The following is a 24404-nucleotide window of genomic DNA, read 5'->3' as shown; positions in this document are numbered from 1 at the left end:
CAGCTCTTTGTTGCTGGCCAGAGAGTAAAAAAGATAGAGAAAAATCTTGATCTGGCCTCAAAAAAGCTGGCCTCGTGGCTCTTGCAAGGCAAAATAGCCGTTTTACTGCTTTAATTTTCACCAAGACAGATAGTCACTTATGTATTATTTTCCTGACCTAAGGCCATGGACTAATATAGTTTTGGCCACATTGCTTCCTCCCATATGCCTGTGCTGAGATAACAGGAGAGGCCAGTATATCTTTTCTACTTCTGTAAGGTTTTCTTGGACTATTTTCATATGGTTCATGTTGGGAATGGCAGAGCAAAGAATTACATACCTCTCAGCCAATTCAGATTAGAAATAAACAGATTTAGTTCAAATTGTTTATCCAAGCATTTAGCAGACTCTGTTGCTGCTCTTAAATATTTGATAATTTGTGGGTCAGTGATCCTTAACAGAAATTGTTAGTACTTTTGGGCAGAAATTTGAGGTGCTAGATGTGGAGAAGGGCTCTGTTACAGGCAAAGATTTGGGGTGGACTTGCCTGGCCGGCCAGAAGTGGGCCTTAACAGAAGACTTTATTTTCTTTGTATTTTCCTTCCTTTTTCATGGTCCATACTGCAGTCAAGCACATCCTGAAAACCAGCTCTAGCTTTCACACAAACTTTTAAGTCTCCCTTACCAATAACCTTGGAGGAACATTTCTTTTCACACAGCAACATGGGTACTAATGTGATAATGAAATACCATCTGTATGCATCCCAACATGAGAGAAGAATTTCAGTTCTGCCTTTTACTACTATGTGATTTTTTTCCTGACAAAGACAGAACCCTGATTTCCAATTTATTTCTGGGCACCAAATTAAGTAAATGGGTACTCTGCTTGAGTAGATCCTTAGTTATTATGACCAAGCAACTGTGTCTCTGCTATTATTTTAGAAAAACTTCTCCAGACTTTAAATGAAGACAGAGGAGGCAGAACAATTACAATGGAGAATTTGTTTACAGGCTGTCACTAGAAGAGACATAATGCCTCCCTTTATCATCACTTGTCAGAGCAGTGACAGCCTGTAAACAGCCTGCCCGTGCATTATTCTTTATTTGTCACCACTTGTGCCAGCTCTTGCCCTAGCAGGTGCCTGGCATGTGTCAAACTTATGATTCATGGATTCATTTGATCAGCACTGTAAAGAAAAGTATGATGTATTTTCTTTTAAATTACAAATTAGATATTTGGTCCCCATATCTAATGAAAGGGGCTTTGGCTTCTTTATATGCAAAAGGTACCATTTATAGATTACTCTAGAATTTAAATATTGGCTTCTCTCTCATGCCCAATTCTGAAAGTGGAATTTATGTAATACTACAGAATATAAATTAAACCATCCTACCACCCTTTTCTATTGTCATGGCAAATCTGTTCAAACTGTTTCTTTTGGTAGTGAATGGGCAGAATGTGTTGTCCTCTGGACATTTGAATGTCTTTTTATTACAGGTTGCTGTCTATTTTACACACTGCATTATAATTTCTTTCAAATAATTTCTCTAGAATTATAGTTTTGTGCTGACATTGATTCATGCATGTTTACTTGTGCACTTCAGTGTGCTTACTAGTAAATGTATATGTGTAACGTAGAGGGTTTGTGTGTGAGATCCTTCTTCTGGAGATAATATTAGCAACTAAATAGTTGAGATCTGTGAGAAAATGCAGTTGTACTAGGAAATAAAATATTTGGTGTTCTGTGAGGGAAATTTATGGAGTTCTGTGAAAAGGGGCACTTTATTCTAATAGATTTGGCAAATTACAAGATTTAAAAAGTAAAAAAAAAAAAGATTTAAAATTTAAGAGACCTGTTTCCCGTGTTTGCAAGGAATCCAAAGTAATGAAAGAACAGTATGAACTGCCATTGATTTCATGGATTTTAAGCTCCAATACAACTGATGACAGTCAAATCATATTATTCAACTCTATTGTTATTCAGCAATTGATATAAGAACAGAAAAGAATGTATCGTAATTTGATACTTCACGTCATCCCTTGCTGAAGTGTTTTCCCAAGAAGATAGGCACTCAGCTTTCAGAATTTGCTCACTGAAAGATGTGTAAGGAATGAAATAATTCCTTTGTATGAGATTGAATTTCAGTGAAAAGGGTGCATTTGTATGAGTTCATTTAAACATCAGTGGTGGCCGTATTCAAACTGCCTGTTGTAAGGGCCTTACCCTAACCATTGTGACACCAGCTAGGGAAGGTCCAACTCACATGTGCCTACAGGCAACAGAGAGCCTACCAACACCACAAACAATTTGAATTGTCCAAGTAAGGCTCCTGCTTCTCTCCATCAGAGTGTTTAGGTGCTTTCTTGGTATCTGCCTTCACCCACAAAGAGGGAAACTACCTAGAAAAAGCAAAGAGTAAAAAAGCAATTGTGTCTGACACATAATGAAATTCAGAGCTATGTAGTAGCTGGTCAGCTCCTCTGGTCAGCTTAGAGCCTCATCAGTGAGCCCATCTGTGAGGGCAGGCAGGTGGCGATGGGGCATTTGTACTATAGCCAAGGCTTTTAGTGGTTGCTTCCACAGCTGGAGAGGTGTGTTCTGGCTGAGTAGCCCAATTCTTTTTGGCGCGTGTCTGTACAATGTGCAGCAATGTGGTCTTGCTCTTGGTGCTGGGTCCCTACGCACTATTCAGTGCAAACAAACTGAAGACTTGTGGATGGAGGAGGAGAAGGGTTAGGTGACCTTAGAGAACTGCCGGAAATTTCTGGTGTCTGAGGACTCACAGAACCTACGGTACCTAACTGATTAGATTTGATTTACTTTGGAAATATGTAATAACCTGTCACTTTGGAGCTTTTTCATTTTTCATGGCTATTAGATGGTACGATTTACAATACAGAAAAAAATCCAGACTGACAGCCCTAACAGACTTTCTTATATTACTTGCAAGATCTTTGTATCTTTGTTTTTAAGGTCTATTTCCCTTCTTCTATATTCCTGCACTATGGGAATAGTCTCAATGGAGCTCATAAAAACAGAAAAACAGTTCAATAAATACACACTTTAAACAGTCTTGCCTGTGGGCACAAAATGATCCAGGGCTTGAATTAACCTCAGTTCAGTCACAAAACTGAATTGTAGCTAGTACCTAAAATGAGTCAGAGTAGCACACAGGCCTTGTCCTGTGAATGTGGTTGGTCATACAAAACCCACCATTCAAGACACAGGACATCTCTTGACATTGTTACTGTTGGGGGATTGTGTTGGGGTTTTATTGGGTATGTAAACAGTGAAACGGGATGGAAAAAGGGATACTTCTTTCCATCTTATTTCAGAATTTAATGTGTATTCTACAGTCAACCACAGAGTAGAAGACAAAAACATTCTATATGTATCTGAAGGTCATTCTTTTTTTTTTTTTTTGCCTCAGACTTGGCTTTCCTCACTTGACCTAGTACTTCTTCCAGGGAGTACTTCTCATGACTCAGGATGTCTCCACAGTGTTGAGTTTCTCCTCCCAGAAGCCCCCTGTTCTGTTATCTTTTCAGGCTGATGTTCCCAGTCCCTCTTCTGTGCTAGGGTGCATCAGGATTCCTCGGTACAGAGGACCATCCCATGTAGTACTCTTCCACTAAATACACATAAATACGCATCAGTGTTCTACTTCTTCCTAATCTGCAGGTATCTTTGGAAAGTCTTATGTGTTTGTCAGCTAGGAAAAAAACAAGATGAAAGGAAACATGTGCACGGAGCTCTATTTCACTGGATCTTAATTTTTTTTTCAGGATCCTGTATTGCACTGTGAGTGTTGTGACTTGCTTGCTCATTGACCTGAATTTGTGTGTCACCATTATATACTCCAGGATACTTCTAAATGGAAATCCTTTTGGCTTGTCCACAGCAAAATTCTTGCAATCTGTAATGATTTAAGGACAGGAACAAGGCCTGGTGTCCATAAAAGTACAAAGAATTAGTAGCCAATATCAGAAACAAGCATAACTTGACAAAGCCATTTCAGTGAGACTTAGCTTGCAAACCCTAGCATCACTAAATGTAGCTTATCAGCAGTTTTACTTATCAGAGACTAAGCTTTTCTCTCCCTTTTTCCCTGACGAATGAAATTATCATGTTTTTCCAAAGTAATGAGTGTCAAGCTGAGGTGTTATAGCAAAGACAAAAGATCAGGATTTGTCTTGTAGATGTGTTTAGGAAGAGGCAAAACTGTGGGGTGTTTTTTTGTTGTTGGATTTTCTTATGAATCTTGGCGTGCATTTCTTATCAGAAGAAAAAATGTTCCCAAAGATGATGTTTTGCGATACAAACAACCAGATTTTGCAGATCAGAGAACTTATCAACTACTCTAAATTTGCACCTTAATTTTATTAGAAATTCAGCTGTCTATGTGCTGTCATGCTGCTATCCAACTATTAAAATCTTTCTTCATTTTCCATTACAAAAGCAATCTCATCCTGCTATTTTTATTTTTTAAAATTTATTTCCATGCATATTTCTTCATAATAAGTTGATATAGGAAACTGACTTGGAAAGGACACTTTATAAAATGACACGCCAGAGTGTTATATGGCCCTGGGCTGCAGGAGCCAGAGAATGGATGAATATCCTGCAGCTCTTTTGGCCATTGTATCGTGGATGGCAGGTTGCCAGTAGCAACTGCAGCAGAGTGTCAGTGTCTTCCTCTGTGTGATAAAACAGAGAATATTTGCACTTTCTGAACTATCTCAGGAGGATTTGTGGCAGAGTTTGGAGGACTTGAAGTGACAAGAGATGGAAGTAGATAAGCTCCTTGCAGGTTGTACGCCAACCTGTCCTTCTGTTGGCTCCTCCAGACCTGGCACCACTGACGCTTTTTTGCCCTTCTTTCTAGAGCATTTGAAAGAGAAGCTGGAGGAATACATGGTCCGTTTTGCCAAGGTGAGGATTGTGCGTACCAAGAAACGAGAAGGGCTCATTCGGACAAGGCTGCTAGGAGCCTCGCTGGCTAGAGGAGAAGTCTTGACATTTCTGGATTCCCACTGCGAAGTCAACGTGAATTGGCTGCCTCCCTTGCTTAGTAAGTGCATGAGCGTTCATCAGACATTAAAATCAGAACATGCAACCAACAATTGAAGCTATGTCCTACAGTAAGCAGGACATACACTTTACCAAAGTGTTTGCAGTTCTGCTGCAGTGTCTGAAGTGTCAGTATGAGAGAGAACTCCAAGAAATGTGAGAAGTTGCATTTTGTTTCTTGAGACTAAAGGACTAGTAAAATCTTGCAGTATTGCTTTAGCTTACTATAGTTACAATTTATTTTATTATTACTACTACTAAATACACCACTAAATCTAGTATTATGCTATGTCCTTACTATACACCTGAAAGTTTTGTTATGCAGGTATTGCACTCCTTCCTAGTTTTCTACATTGCATTAAAACAGCTTTTGCTGTAAATATATCCAAGGCCTCAGTGTTAAATCCAATAGCATCAGCATTCACAACAGGAAGCTCAGAAAGAATGATTTGCTATTGACTGCTTTGCTGGATTCCAGCTGCAGCCAGCAAAGCTCCATTAGTTAAAGGAATGGAAAGAATCAATTGTTGTAGTCTAGGATTTCACTTCAGGAAACAATATTCTCTTTTCTACACGCCTGACTACATGCAAAGTATATATGCTTTGCAAAGTGAGTGCTTTCTGCTACCATAACTAACGGAAATTTCTGAGTTGCCTAATAAAGAAATTTGTAATAATTTTAAAAGTCTGCACTAAGTACACAAAAGGTTATGGTTTCACTAATTAATGGTTATTGTTTCTAGATTTTTGTTGCTAGGACTCTTGGGCCACACAGTAAGCTGATGAAGCATTTGCAGCAAGATGTGCTGTTCTGATAATGAGCTATCAGTAGAGACCAAGAAAAGTCCTGGTAACTAGCTTCTCTTCAGATCAGTAACAAGATAATCCACAAAATTCCAAATTTTTTTCCTTTCTGGCTTCCATATCAAATCATGCATGCAGTCTTTCCCTTTGTTAGCCCTTTGCCCTCAGTTACAACATCTGCATTTTAAAAATAACCTCCATGTCTTCATGTGAAGCACAAATGGCATAAAGGAGCAGAGAGAAATACAAGTTTCAACTAGCCTTCTACATGCAGCCCCAAAAAGTAGCCATTAAACACTCATGAGTACTCTATGTGTACAGCCACCTTTCCTTTGCCTTCTGATTTTGTCCCACTGCACAAAATACATTGCCACAAATTTTAAAAATCTCAAGAAGTTTCTCACTCATGTCCTTTGAGGTCTTTTGCTAGGTTACAGCTTTAACCCTTCAATTTTGCAAACTTAAACACAAGAAAATTGCAAGTTGCAGAAACAGTTCCTTTTCTTGCTTTCTCATCTGAAAGGAATAATATTATCATTAAGATTGGAATAGACCTGCAAGACCATCAGGTTCAATCTTTGATCTAATACCATGACCAGTAAACAAAATCCCAAAGTGCTACGTCCACTCATTTTTTGAATACTTCTAGGGATGGTGAGCCCACCACTTCCCTGGGCAGCCTGTCTCAATGCTTAATTACTCTTTCAGTGAGGAAATTTTTCCTAATCTCCAATCTGAACCTCCCCTGGTGCAACTTGAGGCCAGTTCCCCTTGTCCTATCACTGGGAGAAGAGACTGACCCCCACCTTACCACAACCCCTCCTTTCAAGCAGTTGTAGAGAGGCTCAGGTCTTCCCTGAGCCTCCTTTTCTCCAGGCTAAACAACCCCAGCACCCTCAGTTGCTCCTCATAGGACCTGTGCTCCAGACCCTCCACCAGCTCCATTGCCCTTCTCTGGACATGCTCCAGCGCCTCAATGTCTTTCCTGTACTGAAGGGCCCAGAACTGGACACAGCATTTGATGTGCAGCCTCACCAGCACTGAGTACAGAGGGACAGTCACTGCTCTGGTTCTGCTGGCCACACTTATTGCTGGTACAGGCCAGGATGCCATTGGCCTTCTTGGCCACCTGGGCACAGCTGGCTCATGTTCAGATGCTGCCAACCAGCACCTCCAAGTTCTTTTCCTCTGGGCAGCTTTCTAGATGTGCATCTGTAAGCCTTTAGTGCTGCATGGAGTTATGAGCCAAGCGCCTCAGTCCTTGATCCAGCCTATCCAGATCCCTCTATAGAGCCTTCCTGCCCTCCAGCAGGTTGACACTCCCATCCAACTTGGTGTCATCTGCAACCTGGCTGAGGGTGCACTTAATCTCCTTCTAGATCATCAATAAAGATGTTCAAAAGTACTGGCCCCAACAGCACTTCCAATCTTCCACCAGCTGGATTTAACTTCATTCACCACCATTCTCCAGGCTGGCCATCTGGCCACTTTTTTATCCAGTGAAGAGTCCACCTGTCTAAGCTGCCAGCTTCTCCAGGACAATGCTGTGAGAGACAGTATCAAAGGCTTTACTGAAGACCAGGTAGCAATGTCCACAGCCCTTCCCCAGATCCACTAGGCAGGGTACCTGCTTATAGAAGGAGATCATGTTAGGCAGGCAGGATCAGACTTTCATAAACCTGTCCTGGCTGGGCCTGATCCCGTAGCCTGTGTGAAATCAAGATAATCTGTTCCATACATCTGGCCAGATTTCACCCTGTAAAAACTGAAAAATAAATAGAATGGCAATTAAGGATTCATAATGGCAGCCAGGTTGCAGTTGGATATTGAACCCTAAGCCTCAAACCAGAAAACCGGAAAGATGAGAGCAACTTTATCAGTGCCCCTTAGTTCTCAAGAGGGATGAGATCTTTCTCATTCCACATACAGTAGAATACCTGTAGATAGCCAACCATCCAGAGGACCTGGAGATGAATCTTGAGGAATACTGAAGCCCAGAATCAAATCTGCTTTATTTTGAAAGAAAAAGTAGAGCATTATGTGAAAGACAAATAGAAAATGAGCACACCTCTAGTATATTTTCCCTGTGCCCTGTTTTTCTAAAGGGATTAGAGAACTTTCTTATAAACTTCAGATGGCAAATATTTACTGTACTGAAATCAGATGCCACCTGGCTGCTAATAATAGTAAAGTTAGTGTATGTTTTCGAGTGTTTATCTGAAGTTATATCTTGTATTCACTCAGCACTGCATGTGACTGAAAGTCATTCAGGGAAACCACAACACAGGACATGTTGAGTGTTTATTGCTTTGAAGCTGCCCTGTTCTAGCTCTGATTGTATCTGCCATGTGTAGTGCAAAATCCTTAACAAGTACATGGTTCAGCCCTGCTCTGGACTGTCAGTCTTTCCTGAGAGGGCCAGTGGTTTCCACTGTTCCAAACCAGGTTTTGTTCAACATGAGACCTTGAAAGTTAGAGGCTGGGGATGGGGATGAGGAAACCAAGAGCCATCTCTTGAAGATGGTTCTCAGAGCTATTTAGGTATCTAACTTATATTTTCAGAATTGGCTATCAGCTTTTAGACGGAAGGAAGACTGTTATTTCGGTACTTGCAGGGTATCTAAATGGCTTTGTGGAGCTGAGCCACAATTGTTTTAAGTTACGGTCCTTTGTTCCATTTTGTTTTGTACTGGTTTGGCCAAATTCAGAAATATATCCCCTGAGAGAAGGCACAACCACCCCTCCCCCACCAGGTTCGGGAAAAAATAAATTTTCCTCAAAGGAAAGTGAAGGAGATACAACTATTTCTTTACCAAACACACAGGAAAAGGAAAATAACGCTAAATAATAAAATCTCTTGCTGTGGAGAAAAAACCTGGGAAAAAGTGTTAAGAGTCCTCCCTTTGGTCTCCTCAGAGCTGGGGCTTGGCCCAGGGCCAGGCCCTCTGTGCCCAGTGGAAAGTCCTCCTGATGTGCTCTGATATTAAAGCAGTCCAGTAGAAAAGGGAGAAAATCCGAAATTCCAGGGAAGGAAAAGCAAAGTTCAACTCTCAGTCTCTCTCCGGAAAAAAGGAAACTGAAAAAAACTGGCCAAAAACTCACTGGAAAGCAGCAAGCTGGGTGCCTCCTCACTCCCCTGCTATCTCTGTGTGACCTTGAACAAGCTGCAAACTGCTTTGAAAAAGTTTTGCTCAGTTTAGGGGCATAGAAAGGCACAAAGTTTATTTCTGGGCATAAAGCAGCGACATGGGATACACATCATAAAGTCACCCCAGGACATGTTTTCTTAAAAATGGGTGTAAAATGCCCTTATTTTCTTTAAGTTTTATTTAGTTTATTTCTTTAGCTTAAATGGGCTCTTACGACACTCTGAGATACTAGAGAGTTTTGACTTATGCTCACTGTGTAGGCAGCTGTAGTGATGTAAAAAGGCTGGCAAACACAGCTGTTTGTTGTCACTCCTCAGCAGAAGGAAAGATGTGACTTGGGCTCCAGCACTTGACAGTTTAGTGCAGTGTGAAGACACAATTATTGCAGTTAAGAAACTGAGTGGCAAACAGGAAAGGTGCAGGCACCTTTTCCTTCTGCTAATGTTGCTGCAGGAGTAGTAAGAGGAGAGATGGACAGTAGATCAGCAGTAACATAGGCTACCATAACTGGGTTTTTTAAAACAGATTCCTTTCCTGACCAAGAATTAAAAATGTATCATGATCAAGTTATGCTTAACAAGTTATCAAAACATCTTCTTGTTATCCATCTTCACAACATGTATATGATGTATTGCTTGACAGTGAGGAAACTGAGGGCACAACTACTTATGGAAACTCAGAAAACAAGAGATAATTTGCTGAGTTACTCAAATGTTGTCACTATCTGTGATCACATATTTAAGGAGAACAATAAAAATATTTGCATTGAAAAATTACAAAAATAAGACTATTTGCAATTTGGCATTGTTACTTTATCCAGCCCAATTTGAAACAAGCACCTGAAATTAAAGGGGTACCTCTTTGTCATAAAGGTAAAACCTGCATTTCTGAGACAGTGACTCATCCATATTGAAAACTTCTGTTTATTGCCATATATGCTTACTCTGCTTGATCCAAAAAGTGCTGAATTGAAATATGTATGTATATATTGGTTAAAATTGCTAGGGAGAGAGCTCTGAGCCATGTTCCCTCTTGTTCCCATGCTTTCCCTCAAATATGCAAGATTTTTGAATGTACAGTGATGTTTATCTCTTTGTTCTTCCCTTTAACTGAAGTCTTTATGCACTGAAATAATGCATGGATATTTTTAAACCAGTAGGAATCTGTAAGGGGATGAGGAGTAAAGGCAGTGGAAGAGAAACTGTAAAGCATTTCTGCTGTGGCTTTCAGTGTCTGGCATTAGGAGCAGGTGGAGGAAAGAGCAGTGGCTGATAAAGGCAGCAGCATGTTTGCATACTGGCATGTGATACCACCACACTTGTGAAATGTAAGCTAGCCCTACAGCCTTTTCTTTCTGTTTCCTAAATTCATATTGGGGATACATTTAAGCCTAAGTAGTATGTATGTAAAATTCATTATTTTAGGCATACTGAAAGAAACATTGAGGCTGCAAGTTTGGTTACTCTGTCTTTTGGTGTGCACAACTACAAACACCATGGTTTCATAAGAAATCAAGATCTTCCAGTGGTTCCTTATCTCTAAAACATTTTGGGGACTGAGAAGTTCTGCAGAAACACACTAAAACAGGCAGGTAAGCATCATCATACTTGCAGAATTCTTGAGAGTTGCAGAAATTAAGACTGGGCTTGAGCTTGAGAATTGCTCAAATAAATTTCCCTCTGACCAACTCTGCATGAGACTTGGAGCTTCAAATCCTTCAGTGTATTTAAAGACTGCAGCTTTTAAAGATGAAGAGAAGGATACTAAAGCATTATGAGTCTACCTTTGACCTGCTCCAGACAAATCAATCCCATTTAGTTTCTCTCCTCCAATCAGTTTAGAAGGGGGGTTCAGAGACAGATTGTTATAAGCCCTGTAACTATTAGGAGGGCCATCACAGGAAAGAGATTATGTAAAAGTGACTCTATATAATGATCACAGATAACACTATACAGTGTGCCAGTGAATGTAATTATATTTGGCAATAGCAACAGTAACGCAGCCATTATCTCTGGGATGAGTCAGTCACAGAAAATTCTCACTAGCAGCATTGATCCCTGATTTGGACAGTGTTTCTAAACTTAAGCTACTGAGAATAAATATAAAGATTCAGATGTTTTGTGAAAATAATCTTTTTTTCTTAATTGCAGTCCCTCAGAAGCATGGAAGCAGAATCTCTATTATTAATCATTATACCAGTACCACCTGCCTTCTTATCTAAGTGTTCAAGCCACACTCAGCCCTCTGATTATTTTTAGGGTATTATCAAGCATCAGTGAAATCTAAGCAACAAAACCAAAAAACAAGTTTGCCCCATAGGCCCTAAAATGTACTAAATAATGTAAAGGATCTAAGCTGCCATTCAGAGAAAAAGCTTTATTATACTTGGAATTTTAAGATTTTCATTTTTTTTGAGGGTTCATAGGTAGTTCTTTATTGTCCTTTCATGTCAACACAGCTACAGGTTTTCTCTGTACTTCCTCATTTCAAACCATTAGTCTTCTGCCTAGTTCTTGATGTTGGCCTATCTTCTTTACATGTCTTTCTTTTCAGAGGAGCTTTATGGGATTAAGCAATAGGATTCACCAAAGCAGACTCAGGCCCACCTGAGCTTATGCTAGAGATGGGAATTTGATTTAGCCTCACAGTTCTAATTTTATTTTTTTTAAAAGCAAAACTAAACTCCTTTCTTTAGAAAGCAGGTAAGAATAATACTGTGGAGCCTTCTTTATAACTCAAAGATTGCTACAAAAAAAAGGACACAAGCTCTGTTTTGCTCTTTGTGTTGGAGTTTCCCTTTAATTTGAAACATTTGATCTCAAAGCTGATGCACACTACAGCCACAGGAACAGTGACTGAATGGTTGCAAGGGCCGAGATTCACATTTAGGAATAAATCTCTCTCGCAGGGGCTTCCCATACACACTCCCCACAGATGAAGGTGTATTTTTACCATTTTTTTGCTGGCTTGTTCCGTTCTGACAGACTGGGGACAGCTCAGAGTAGCAGTGTGAGAGAGATACAGTTGACTGGACTCCTATGGGTCTCACAGGGATATACTTCCCTTTAAAAAACCATAAATACTTCTAATCATTGCCCAACTGCATTAATTCTACTTTAAATAAGGGTTTGATACAGATTTGAAAAATGAAATTATGGGGGGGAGGGGGGAGCCATAGGGCACAAAGCAAACAATCTTCAAACATCAGAAACCTGTGGGATTCACTTTGCAGTAATATGATAGATGGCTTGACTAGACATGCCGTTTCCTATTTTCTACTTTCATTTTTCAGACCAGATTGCACTTAACCACAAAACCATCGTGTGTCCTATGATCGATGTCATTGACCACAATCACTTTGGCTACGAGGCACAGGCGGGGGATGCCATGCGAGGAGCTTTTGACTGGGAAATGTACTACAAAAGAATACCGATTCCTCCAGAGCTCCAGAGAGCTGATCCCAGCGACCCCTTTGAGTAAGTAGCGATAAAGGGGAGAGTGGGAACATGAAGAAGGGCAAGCAAAAAATGTAACTGTAGCAGAATCCAAGCCCAGACATTTCCATGTAGGCCACTTTCTGCTAATGAAAGGTAATAGAAAAAAACAGCTTTTCTACACGTTTATAAAACCTGAAAACTAGGAAAAAGATCGAGGCAACAATTTGCAGAATTCACAAGCTGTGCCTGGAAACACGACCTGGCTCAGTGATTGTACATAAAAGAAACAGGCACACACTTGTAGTAAAGTATTGGCATCGGACAAGAAGTGATTGCAATTACAGGTATTCTGTTTATTTCACAGAAACTTTATTTAATGTTTTATTTGCGAGATTGATGCTATATATGCATCAGCAGTTGAGTCCACATTATGCCAGCAGATGCTTTGTTTATAACTGGTGATATGGCTGCTGTATATGCAGTGCTGTAACTTAAACATAGAGCTGTCAAATCTGAACAGTGTCAAGATGATTTGTAAATAGTTTTAGATAAGACAGCCTCTGATCCCAGTATTGTAGAGATCATCTCATTCACAGGAATGATCTCCTTTTCACAAAGGTACATCCTTTTTTCTTATCTTTTCTTATAATTATTCTCATGTAAGGATCATCTAGGATTAATCCTTATCAAAAGAGAAAGGACAGACAGACAGACGTGGTTCTAATGTGGGAAAGTCTCCAGGTCTCTCACGCAGGCACATTCCTTATCAAAAGAGAAAGGACAGACAGACAGACATGGTTCTAATGTGGGAAAGTCTCCGGGTCTCTCACGCAGGCACAACCTAGCAGGCCTGCCAGCGGGGCAGGCTCTGACACTCACTAGCCCTGGCTGAACCTCCGCACTTTAGGTTATGGCGGTTTGAAACGTCAGCATATTCCCCTTCCCAAAGCAAAACCTGGAAACAATAGCAACAGAAGAACTGTGTCTCTGACCCAGACTCTGCACTGTTTTGAAGTAATGAATCTAATTCATGCAGAAGTTGACCCTAATATCCAGGGAATGACCAGCTCTGTAGAGGGAGGAGTAGGTAACTGTGACATTTGTGGGCTTATTTTCACTATTCTACTTGTTCCTTTCTAGTTATCTCCATGCAGTCTTCATCTTGCATTAGTGTAAGTGCCGATGAAGTACTTTACATCAGGTGCCAGTGTGACCACTTGTTACTGATCGAGTGGGAGCTTCAGGCAAGCCCTGCCTTAGCCTCAGATTTTTGGCAGCAGCTTAAATTTAGGTGGCCCGCACCTAAAATTGCTCTGGCCTGCAAGTTCTAAGGATGGCAGAACAGGTTTATTATAAAATGAGTTATTTATTGAATAGACCGGCAATAACAGACAAAAGGCTTTAAACATAGTTACTTACTACACAGCATAAAACAAAAAGAACTAGTAGATTACATAAAATAGTGCACAATATTGTGGTACCTTTATCAAAGCTAGCAAAGAACTGGTATAGATTAGGAGTCAATGTAATTTACCGTTAAAATAACGATAGTGTACAGAGTCCTTTCACTCAGCTCCCAGGAGAGTAACCACAAAGTAGGCATCCCAGCTTTGGGAGGAAAGCCCCACATATTTCCAAGGAACATGCAGAAGATTTCTGCTTTGTGATGGTTTGGTGTAGCTTTTGTAGTTTGTAAAGTGAACTGTCAGTCAGAAATTTCAGCTTATCTTTCCACATCTCAGCAAGATTTATACAGCAAGATATCTATTGACAGCTGGAAGCATTACTTTCATGGCACCAAAATAACTCACTACAAGACAAGCTGTCCTGATTGAGTTATTTCATCAATTAGCAAGCTCTTGTGAGGGACGAGATGCCCTGAGTTATTTCACCAGCTAACAAGCAACAGATAAGCTCTTGTGAGGGGCGAGATGCCCTGCTACATCACTCCACAACATAGATGCAGCTAGTGCAATCACATAACACTCCAGAGTTGCTAAAGCTTTCATTGCTCTAAGTCTTCTTGGTGCTCTGAGCAGTTGTAGTTCCTTGGCACTTACTGAAAGTAACCACTGTATAACTTGGTTCAGCATTCAAAGTTTGTGTATAAGTAGAACTTCTCTATTGCCAGCAAAGCTACAGCATTGCCTACCAGCTGTTTCACATTTGCCGTTTGTAGTATGCATCTTGTAGTATCTTGTCTCAAAGACAAGAGGCCTGATGAGGGATCACTCATAGGAAAATTTCCAGAAAGAGGAGGTTTTGTGCAGTACAGAACAGTGTGGTGCTTTTGCATGAACTGCTGTTCCCGTCAGCATGGCAGCAGTGGATACCCACCTTGCCCTGCCAGCTTAAGACACAGGTAGATAAATGGCTTCTTAAGGAACAACATATAGGACAATGCAGCCTATAAATCTCTTGTAATCTGAGTAGTTGTCAGGTGGAAAGGCTTCCCAGTGCTTACACAAATCAGTGAGTCTTCCTTTGTTTTCCCCATAACAGGATGCACATCAGAGCGATGCAGCTGGAAAAGCAGCATTGTGCATGGAACCATCCTGTCTGTCCCCACACGTGCCAGCAGGACTGAGCTAGGACAATATACTTGCTTCAAAGTACCCTCTGGCAAATGGGAATAGAAATGTTTTAAACAATCAGTATGAATTTTGCTTAGGGGAGAAATTGTTTTCTGATTCAAAGTCAGTACTGCTTCTCTCCTAGGGCCTTCTCTGCTGAGACCTCAGGTTTTTAATACCTTCCTTACAACAAATACAGTAAACATTGCAAACCATTTTACCTATCAGTAACTTAATTGACCAAGACAGCTTCTATGGAATTAAAGATATAGAACAGTTTTCCTTTAAGTACATAGACACTGAAACTAGAAATTGCTTCAGCCAGCACCATAATTATTATGCTACTATTTTGTAAGCAGTAGGGAGATTTTTTTTTTTTATTTAGGTTAAATATTTTACTGTTGGTATCGTAATAGTTTTATTTCTTGCCAGCAGAGTCAGATCTGAGATGATCCCTAATGAACTGGAAAATTGCCAGCATTTTTAGTAAACACCAGTAAATAATGGATACATGATCCAAAAAGTGTGCTGATGAGTTCTTCCCCTCACTTAAAATGCCAACACAGTATATGTGTGAAGTAGAAAAGGTCACATCAGCCTAAGAAATAATGGACGTAAAACCAGATCAAACTACAGAAGACCTAAGAGCAGTTGTTGTATCATCTGCATGGTACATCTGCTTTCCGTCTGCACATGATCAAAGCACTGCTGCAGCAGACACCAGCAGCGTGTTCGCAGCCGACACAACCAACAGAAGTGCTGGCAGGTAGGCTTGTGGTATGACAGGAGCACGGGGCTTACTAAGCTCCAGTGCCAGCTCAGCTAGTGTTCTGGAATTGATCTTTTCCCATGTTTTAATTTTTTTAAATTGTATTCCACTGTGGTCAGTTTTGACCAGGTACTCTCCCATTGGATGCCATCTATCTCAACAGTCTTCCAGTTTAAAATCCCTCTTGACGTTCTCATCCATTTGTGGTGTGCGTGTAGTCATGGTTTATTGTTCCTATACCTGCAGTGCCACTTGGGGTGGCATCTCCATCTTTTGCTGTGACAGGACTTGGAGCTTCACTGCAGGTCTGAGGTTTTTCTGATGTACACTCTCACCCATTGTCAGGCCCTCTGCGGTTATTCACAACAAGTAGCTTTATGCCAAGATTTGGCTTGATGTTCATGACTTTAGGACTGTAAAACACTCTCAAAATCTTCCAGTGTCAAATTCAGGTACAGATGATGTACTAGCACTAACTGGGGAGTCACATGACAAATTCGTAACTGCACTTGGATCAGGCAGCATTCATCCACAAATTTTATCAGTTTGGTTCACATATAGTTTGTCATTGGCCACACCGAATTTCCCATAGGTTTCACTGAACCAAACTACAGCCATATAAAATGTATTTTCAGTCAAAACTCCCATGTGAATTATTGGATATTTTTCTATGCCCATTGTAGCGTATAGGAAAGTTTAACAACTATTCCATAATTGGATCTCGTGTAGCTTTTAAGAGTAGCAATTTTTTGGAAAGATCTGTGGGAATATTTTTCAGGATATATTGAATCTGTATAGGCATGGAAGCTGGACTTCTCCCCTAATAAGGTTCCCTTCTCATCCAGACACTAAGTCTGTGAGCTCCTTGACTACCCTTTTTCGTGTGCCACAGAAACAACAGAAGTTTTATATTGCATTCAACTGATCTGTTACAGTTGCAGATCATCACAGTGACTGTAGTGATTTTTGTCTGGCAATTTGTGTACAATTACCCGAATATACTCTGAAGGGTGCTTCATGCTATTTTCCTCTGCTGCATCCAGGGTTGTGCAAACTCAAATTGGTGTTCTTACGCATGGTGGGAAATGGTCAGACAATTGTGGAATCATGATCATGTCACAATGATGCTCGCTGTCTTGATCCCAGGATGAGTGATCATTCAGCAGAATTGGAGATGACTTGGGACATTTTCTTCTAGTCCATAAGCAGGGAGGACCAGAGATGTTTATCTGCTTTGTGGCAAGGGTCATCTTGGCTTATCATCTCCTGCTGATTTGTTCCTCAGTCACGGCACAGGTTTGAGAGCATGCCCTTACAGGACATGTAGATTTGGGACATAAGAGCGTGCTCCTCTGTGGGTGTTTCCATGGTGCAGGCACTCTGGTCTCCAAGTGGAGTTTGCCTAACCCAAGCAATCGCCACTTAAACTAATAGGATAACCTTGTTACTATAATGGACTGTGATATACAGCATGTCAGTTTATATGATTTAATAGCCTGTCTGAGCTAAAAGCTCTGTGGAAGTTCAAAGTGGAGGTTTGATATGCTCAGGCCCGACGGGGATGACTGCTCTTTATTTCCTGGCAGCACTTACATTACATCAATTCATGTTATCACATGCCTGATCTGAAAACTGGCATCAGTGTCCATTCATGCCAGCATGAATGAGAATGAGACAAGAAAACATCAGTTCAACTCAAAAAACTATTTGGAAGGGGCTCCAGAGCTCCTTAGAGCAGTTTTATGATGGTGTAACTTTATGATGCAGGAAGGAGAGAAAGGTGCAGGTGAGACCTAACAACGTTGCTATTGAATTGCAACTCAAGATGGAAAATTTAACCAACGAGAGGAGTGTTGTGCTATTCACTGGGTGCCAAGACTCCTAGCACCTATCTGAGGAAGTTAGAAGTGTTTTGGTGTGTGGCCACTCCCTACTCTCCAAGAGTTCTTTGCCTTCCAGTGTAGAGCTGTGATCTCCAGACCTTGCTGAAGTGAGACAAAGCTGGAGAGTCATGTAACTCCAGCAAAGGACTAGGACAGTGGTTTTGCAAATACTGAGCTATTCAAGCAAGTAGAAACAACTTTGTAACATCTGACATTTTAGTTCCTATATGTAGGTTCAGGGTGGGTCGGACGGTCGGGACGGACGGAGACAGACGGTCGGTGACGAGAGATCTCTATAAGCAGATCTTGGAACATGCGGTTTATTGCAAAGGGCGTGGGTATAGGGGCACTGCTTAGAGCTGCAGCTGGCAGCTCTGAGCAGGCCCAAGAGAGCAAGAGAGTAAGCGAGTAAGTAAGGAGAGAGAGAGAGAGAGAGTGTAAGAGTGTGCGAAGAGTAAGAGGAATGAGAGTGAAGAAGAAGTAGTAAGAGTGTGTAAGAGTGGAATCGTGAAGTCCTGGTTACAATACAATAAATCATCTTCTGTACTGAATATTCTAATTGTCACTAACCAATCTAATACAAGATACAAATCCTATAGCATTTACATACAGCCTATAAGAGTTCTTCTATTACCATAGAGTGTTACATCTTAACTTCTAAAAACTACTCTTTGGACCCCTTCTGCTGAGCTAGTAGGGTCTGCTCTGACCCTTGGACCTGTTTGCAAGCAGAGGGTATTGTTCAATCAAGAGGGGATTACCTTCAGTCGGCCATACCATTGTTTTCCAGTTGTTCAGTAACTAAGATTTGGTATTTCAAAAGTGGCTTTCATTTCGATGTCGCCTGTAGTTTTCATATTCCCAAAATCTTTTGTCAGGCAATCATATTTATAAGGCTTTCCTGTTTCATCTTCCCCAACACCTATACTCAGTTGCCTATTTATAATATAGAAATAGAATCACTCCACCATCCCAAGGCTCTCACAGTAGTAGGAGCCACTTATGTTTAATGGATGTACTTTTGGGTAAAATTTTGGACATGCTCAAGGGATAAAATTGGGTGATCGGTACATTTTTCTTTTCCTTTGCATCACAGACTCTCAACCTTGAATGTAATTTATGACCCTAATGTAGTTAGTTGTGTGTAAGAGTGGAAGGTTACTTGTCATTTTCTGTTGAATTGCATATCTAAAATCACATTATTATTTTGCAAACTATCATCAGGATGCTCTTTTATTTGAATTTGATGCCCTCTCAGAAATGCTCTTTTTCTGCAGCTCCTTACTTTCAGTATTTAAATACATACTTTTTACAACATGTTGGTGCAAAGAAAGTCTTTGCTAAGACTGCATTTCAAATCTGACAAGTACTTTTACAATTTTATTATCATTTTCTGAGGTTCAGAAAGTGCTTTGGACAATGATTTCTGTTCTATAGCTCCCAATGCTTTATAGTCTATGTCTTTTATGGCTGATTTCTGCCTATAAACATATTCATAAAACCTCTCACAACCAGAAACAATCATCTATTTTTTTAAAGCCTGAGTATAATCTTCTGTTTTGAACTGTGCTAGAGGAATGTTTTATGCAAAGACATTATTCTACAGTGAAGCAGTCTCCAAACGGTGTGAGTTTGTGTAAGTTACGGTCTTGATTTATTGTTTTCACAAGCTATGGTCTGTAAAAGACTGTTAGTGGAGATAACAATAGTGTATATAAAAATAGCTTTTACAAATTGTCATCCACCCATGGCTCTTTGAAATCTCAGAATTTTTTTCAATGAAAAATGCCGACACTAACACAGAATTTGTGAGTATGTATTTGCTCATTTTGAATCATTTTCTCCTGCCTTTGATAGGATTTCAGTGTAGAAGTTCTGTACAACCAGTACACTTTCTCTGAGGACCAGTGCAGAAGAGAACTCTCTATAGAGTGTAACTTGTAAGGAAAAAACAAAAAAAACCCAAAAAAACCCAAACAACAAAACAAAACAACAAAACAAAACAACAAAACAAAACAACAAAACAAAACAACAAAACAAAACAACAAAACAAAACAACAAAACAAAACAACAAAACAAACCCCCCAAAAACATCAACAAGGATTAAAATCTGCTGCTGATTTAATTTATTTTTCAATCAAAGAAATCAATCACTAATCAAGTTCTCCATGCTTGTTGAATTGGGTAGATTCAGATTTGATACACAACTTTTCACTGAAATGGTCATAGTGGCTCATGCCACCCAAGACAAAAGAGTACTGATTTTGTTCCTAATGCCTGAACTTGTATTTCCAATTTTATTTAATACTTGGGGCATCATATTCAGTATAAAAATGTAAACATCTTGAATGTAATGCTTCTAGAGCTGTTAGCCTGCTACTTCACAAGTATTAACTTTGGAGCTTGACTGTCTATATGCCCATATGCTGGGGCAGATTCATAGAATAGGTCACCAAAACTACCAGTAATTATAAAATTAAGTAGCTTCTCGGCATGATTTTAATATGTCTCTACATAAAAAAGACTAGGATGGTGGCCAAGAAGAAGACAGAGATATGTTGCTCAGTACATACAGGTGAGCTATTTAAAACTATCACCATACTGTTGATACAGATGGCTTAGCTTTAAAATTATAGAATCACATCTTAACAGTTTTCCATAAAGAAAAATAAATCACCTTTTTAAAGCAATTATTTCTATTCTTAATTATATGTTTTTAAGCCATTTTCTCTAGAACTTTCATGCAGAATTTGCTGACACCTATTGGTTCTAAGAAAGAGGAAACCAACACCCTTCTCTTCCATTTTATAGTGTTTGTCAGCATAAATTTGTGAGTGACCTCTGCATCCACTTTGTTGTTGTGGTTTATTTAAAGAATTATCTATTTCTATTTCTGTCTAAAACCTCAATCTAGTGCTGCAGTTGCTTCCAACAGAAGAAAGAACAAAGACTGGACCAATAAATTTTATGGGATCACTCAGCCAAACCACTTTCAAATCTGTACATTGATGCAAGTTCCAGATATGCTCATTGGCCCAGGTTTATTAATACTCTTTAGCATCTGTCCAGTTTAAGCAGCTGGGGTTGGGTGGAATGTGTGTGTCGTTCACCCCTTGGTCTGCAGGGTCTGCAGAGTCTGCAGGAGCTCCACCTGTATCACAGTGCTTTTCCTCCAGTGCCCATGGTTCTTTTTTTCAGAGGCAGTGATCAACTAAGCATGACATAGAAGCATCTTCACCTGCCAATATATACCTTCTGATTTTTTTGACTCTGCATGGCACAATTCTGATTGTCCAGCTATCTTGGTGTAGCCCTGAGGTGATAAGATTTTTCTGGCTTCCACTCTGAAAAAATTAGGCTGCTAATGCAATGTGTTCTGGAAGCATGAAAAAGGAAGAGATGGGAAAGAAATTTGTGAATACAGCCAATGTTTCAGTACTGTTCTTACAATAGTCAATCAGAAACTTTCCTGCCACGGCTTTAACCCCTTCAAATTTTAAATCATGTACACTGTACAATGGGAGCAGACCTTTTAAGTACTTGAGGACATGTCAGATAAGTTCGGTGCTCATTTTCAAGTAAATTATGTTCTTTTCTTCAGTCTCTCTTAATATATAATGTTTCCTAGATCTCTGATGATTACCTTTGCTCCTCTGTGGACTGTTTCCATCCTGAGAGCGTACAGCACCAGCCAAAGCCTTACCATTGCCTGGCAGAATAGATGGGTGACTCTGCCTCTCTCAGACTACGTTCCTGTTTACATTTCCTTGACAGTATTGATTCATGCCAGGCTCGTGCTCTGGTGTAACCTCCACATCATTTTCTGCAGAACTGGTATCTAGCCAAGTGTTCATCATCCTCCTCTTGTAATTCTGATTTTACATGTGTAAAGGCAAGGCATTTATCTTTATATCTATTTCAAGTGCCATGTCCAAAAGGGTGATCTGTCTTCATTGCCTGTAAATCAGTGTGATATTTTGTATCTGCACGTTTGGAATTTTATCTTTTTTTCCTTTCTTTACTTCACTTCTCCAATTTGCTAAGATTTTTTAATTCTGATTTTAAAAAATAGAGGGTTCTCCAGTTGTTTTCAGCCTATTGCAATGTTACTTGAGCTTTAATTGAGGTTTGTGCAAATAGCAAATTCTGTTCTAAATCCTGATTATAAATTATAATAATGTCTGTTTAGTCTATGCCAGAAATCAAGACATGCAGAGTCCCTGACTTTCCAACAATCCATTTTCTCAGCCAGGAATGCAGCATGTACCACAATGTGGCCCTTGCAAATTTGTCAGCTTCCTGCTAAGCAAACCTTTATAAAATGGTACCAAAGAATTCCTCCACATCCTGTAGATGGCATCAGGTTTACAGCGCAATGACAGCTTGCTTTTCAGGTCCAGTTCCAGCCTTGAGGTCAAGATACAGGACTTCATGGGCCCATGTTCCAATCTGATCCAGTTATGCACAAAGCCCTCCACTCCATGGAGCTGCTGAATTGCACCATGCATATTTTAATGCAACACTGAACTGAATCAGATGCAGGACAATGTCTGCAGATGATCTCAAGACAATTTCCATTTTGATTTTGGATTATAGGATATCAGCAGGTTTTGCATCTCTGTGACAGCAGTTGTGTACCTTTCATATTTCTGCAGTTTTTATCCCAGGCAGTTTATCTGTGAATCAGATCTGTCATCTCAGACTTGAGTGAGAAAAGTGAATACATATTTTGTTTACCGTCTTAGGAGAGTTCAGTATAGATATGGACCTGATGAGGACCTTATTCTGAATTATCCCCAGACAAACCAGCATCTGTTTCATTTTCATGTAAGTAACCAAAATATCATCATTCTAGCTGGAAGACAAGTTTTTGTCAAGAGGAAAAGGTAAATGCCTCCTGCAACCTGTGAAGTAAAAATTATGATAAACACTCTGAAATTTGCTGTGTTAATTTATTTATAAAATGCTATGCATGTCTCTTGATAGACCAGGAAAAAATGAGACTCAAAAGAGTTGACATCGGTTCTTCCATGAACTGCCAAGACAGTATCCCTTTGTCAGGGAACAAGATTCATGTATCAGCTTTACTCATTTCTAAATGCACCTTTTTTGTTTGTGGGAAAACAGCAGAGATGTCTCTTCAAGGGAATTATTTGGAAAATCAACCCCTCTGGTGTTTTCTCTTTTTAAGATGGTGTATCAGTGTTATTTTCAGTGCTGGAGAGGCACTGTAAGCATGAAAGTCCATTTGCCCCCTACAGAGAATGAGATGCCTGCAAGGAGAGAGGAGATCCCGTTCCCTCCACTCTCCTTGTTCTCCAGCACAAAATTTAGCTGATGCTGCAGAATTTCCCTGGATTTTTTGTGCTAGGGCAAGTAACCACTCTGTTTTCCCATGAGTGCAAATGACCTGTGGACATGCAGTGAATTGGGAGTGTAGACATGGTGGTAAGTCAGGAAGAGCACAGTGGGAGAACAGTAACAACAATTTTCCTTTTCAAAGCACTGCAAACATGCAAAGGAGCTCTCAAAACACCCAGGGAAAAGGTAAACAGCAGGGAAGAAAGTAGTTTGGAGGAGTGTTTTCAGACCACTGTTTTGAAGAGATTCCCAGAGGACCGTGAAGGAGAGTAAACCCTAAACTCTCAGTCCACAGGAAATGTTTCAAGTCCCCAGCTCTCTGCTTTGCAGTAGGTTTTAATGCCTAGCCTGTCATGTAGTGATTCTTTTGACAGAATGACAGTTTAAACAGCAAAGCTGTTCAAAGCACAATCTTTGTTCCTGACTTGTTCAAAGGGCATTCAGGGAAGACAAATACTTCTTTGTTAGTCATATATATGCATATAATTAGTTGATACGGCTTAATCATATGGGCCCTGTTATTTCAGGGGTGTTTTCATTTGACCTTAAACCAAACAGTGTAACCAAACCAAAGAATTTATTGTAAACGTTGAATATAAACTATATTGCCTTAATTTTTACACTTATCTTAGTGCATTTGCTTGCATTTCCATTTCTGCTACATATAGGGATATTATTATTCTATAGCAGAGTAATGCTAAGAGACATTATTGTGTTTTTTGTAAATCACAAGGTATTATTGCTAGTGCAACCAATTTCCAGTATGAGTTCCTATAATGGTAATTTAATAGAGTAATAAATTTTTAATGCCAAGACAGAGTATTGTGACTGTCTTAATGGAAGTGGTAATACTTTAAAAACATTTGTTTTTTCCATATGTACTGGAAGGTAATAACATGCTCATAATTTCTGTAGGCATGAAAGGACTCAGAACTTATCAAAATGTGAGTATTGGAATGTCTGGGACCGACTACATTTTTTTATACTGCCATGTTTTTTAATGTGGTATAACAGGATACTGATCAAGCTTTTTTAAAACACTTGAATTTACATATTTGTGTATTAGAAATTATGTTTTTCCATCACCTATTTAGCTTTTTGCCTTATTACTTTCATTAATAGCCTGTTGGATATGAAAGTTTCCTAAGCTCTGCAGGCACAGCTGGCCATAGGCTGTAAGAGAAGGAGGGCTGATAGATGGGCTTTAACTGCAGACAGATTTCATCTGTCTCATCTAATACTTATTAAGAAATCTAACGTCGGTTAAATTGTATTATACAAACCTTCAATTGTATCAAGGACTGCCAAATAGTTGTTTTCTGCATTTACTGGACTTATATCTCCACCTACTGGCTGGTAGGACAAAGTGCCTTTAAA

The 24404-nt window shown here is 39.8% G+C and overlaps 1 protein-coding gene across 1 annotated transcript in view; it reads left to right on the top strand.

Moving 5' to 3' along the window:
* GALNTL6 (polypeptide N-acetylgalactosaminyltransferase-like 6) overlaps nt 1-24404 on the top strand; it is a 281614-nt gene that overhangs the window by 197841 nt on the left and 59369 nt on the right. Inside the window, exons 5-6 of the mRNA XM_017744313.1 lie at nt 4867-5052; nt 12297-12480. Coding sequence (XP_017599802.1) covers nt 4867-5052; nt 12297-12480 — 370 coding nt within the window. The remainder of the gene's footprint in view (nt 1-4866; nt 5053-12296; nt 12481-24404) is intronic.

Source organism: Corvus brachyrhynchos, unplaced genomic scaffold, assembly GCF_000691975.1.
Source record: "Corvus brachyrhynchos isolate BGI_N302 unplaced genomic scaffold, ASM69197v1 scaffold17, whole genome shotgun sequence".
In the NCBI taxonomy this organism is placed as follows: domain Eukaryota; kingdom Metazoa; phylum Chordata; class Aves; order Passeriformes; family Corvidae; genus Corvus; species Corvus brachyrhynchos.
This window is presented reverse-complemented; position numbering and strand designations above follow the sequence as displayed.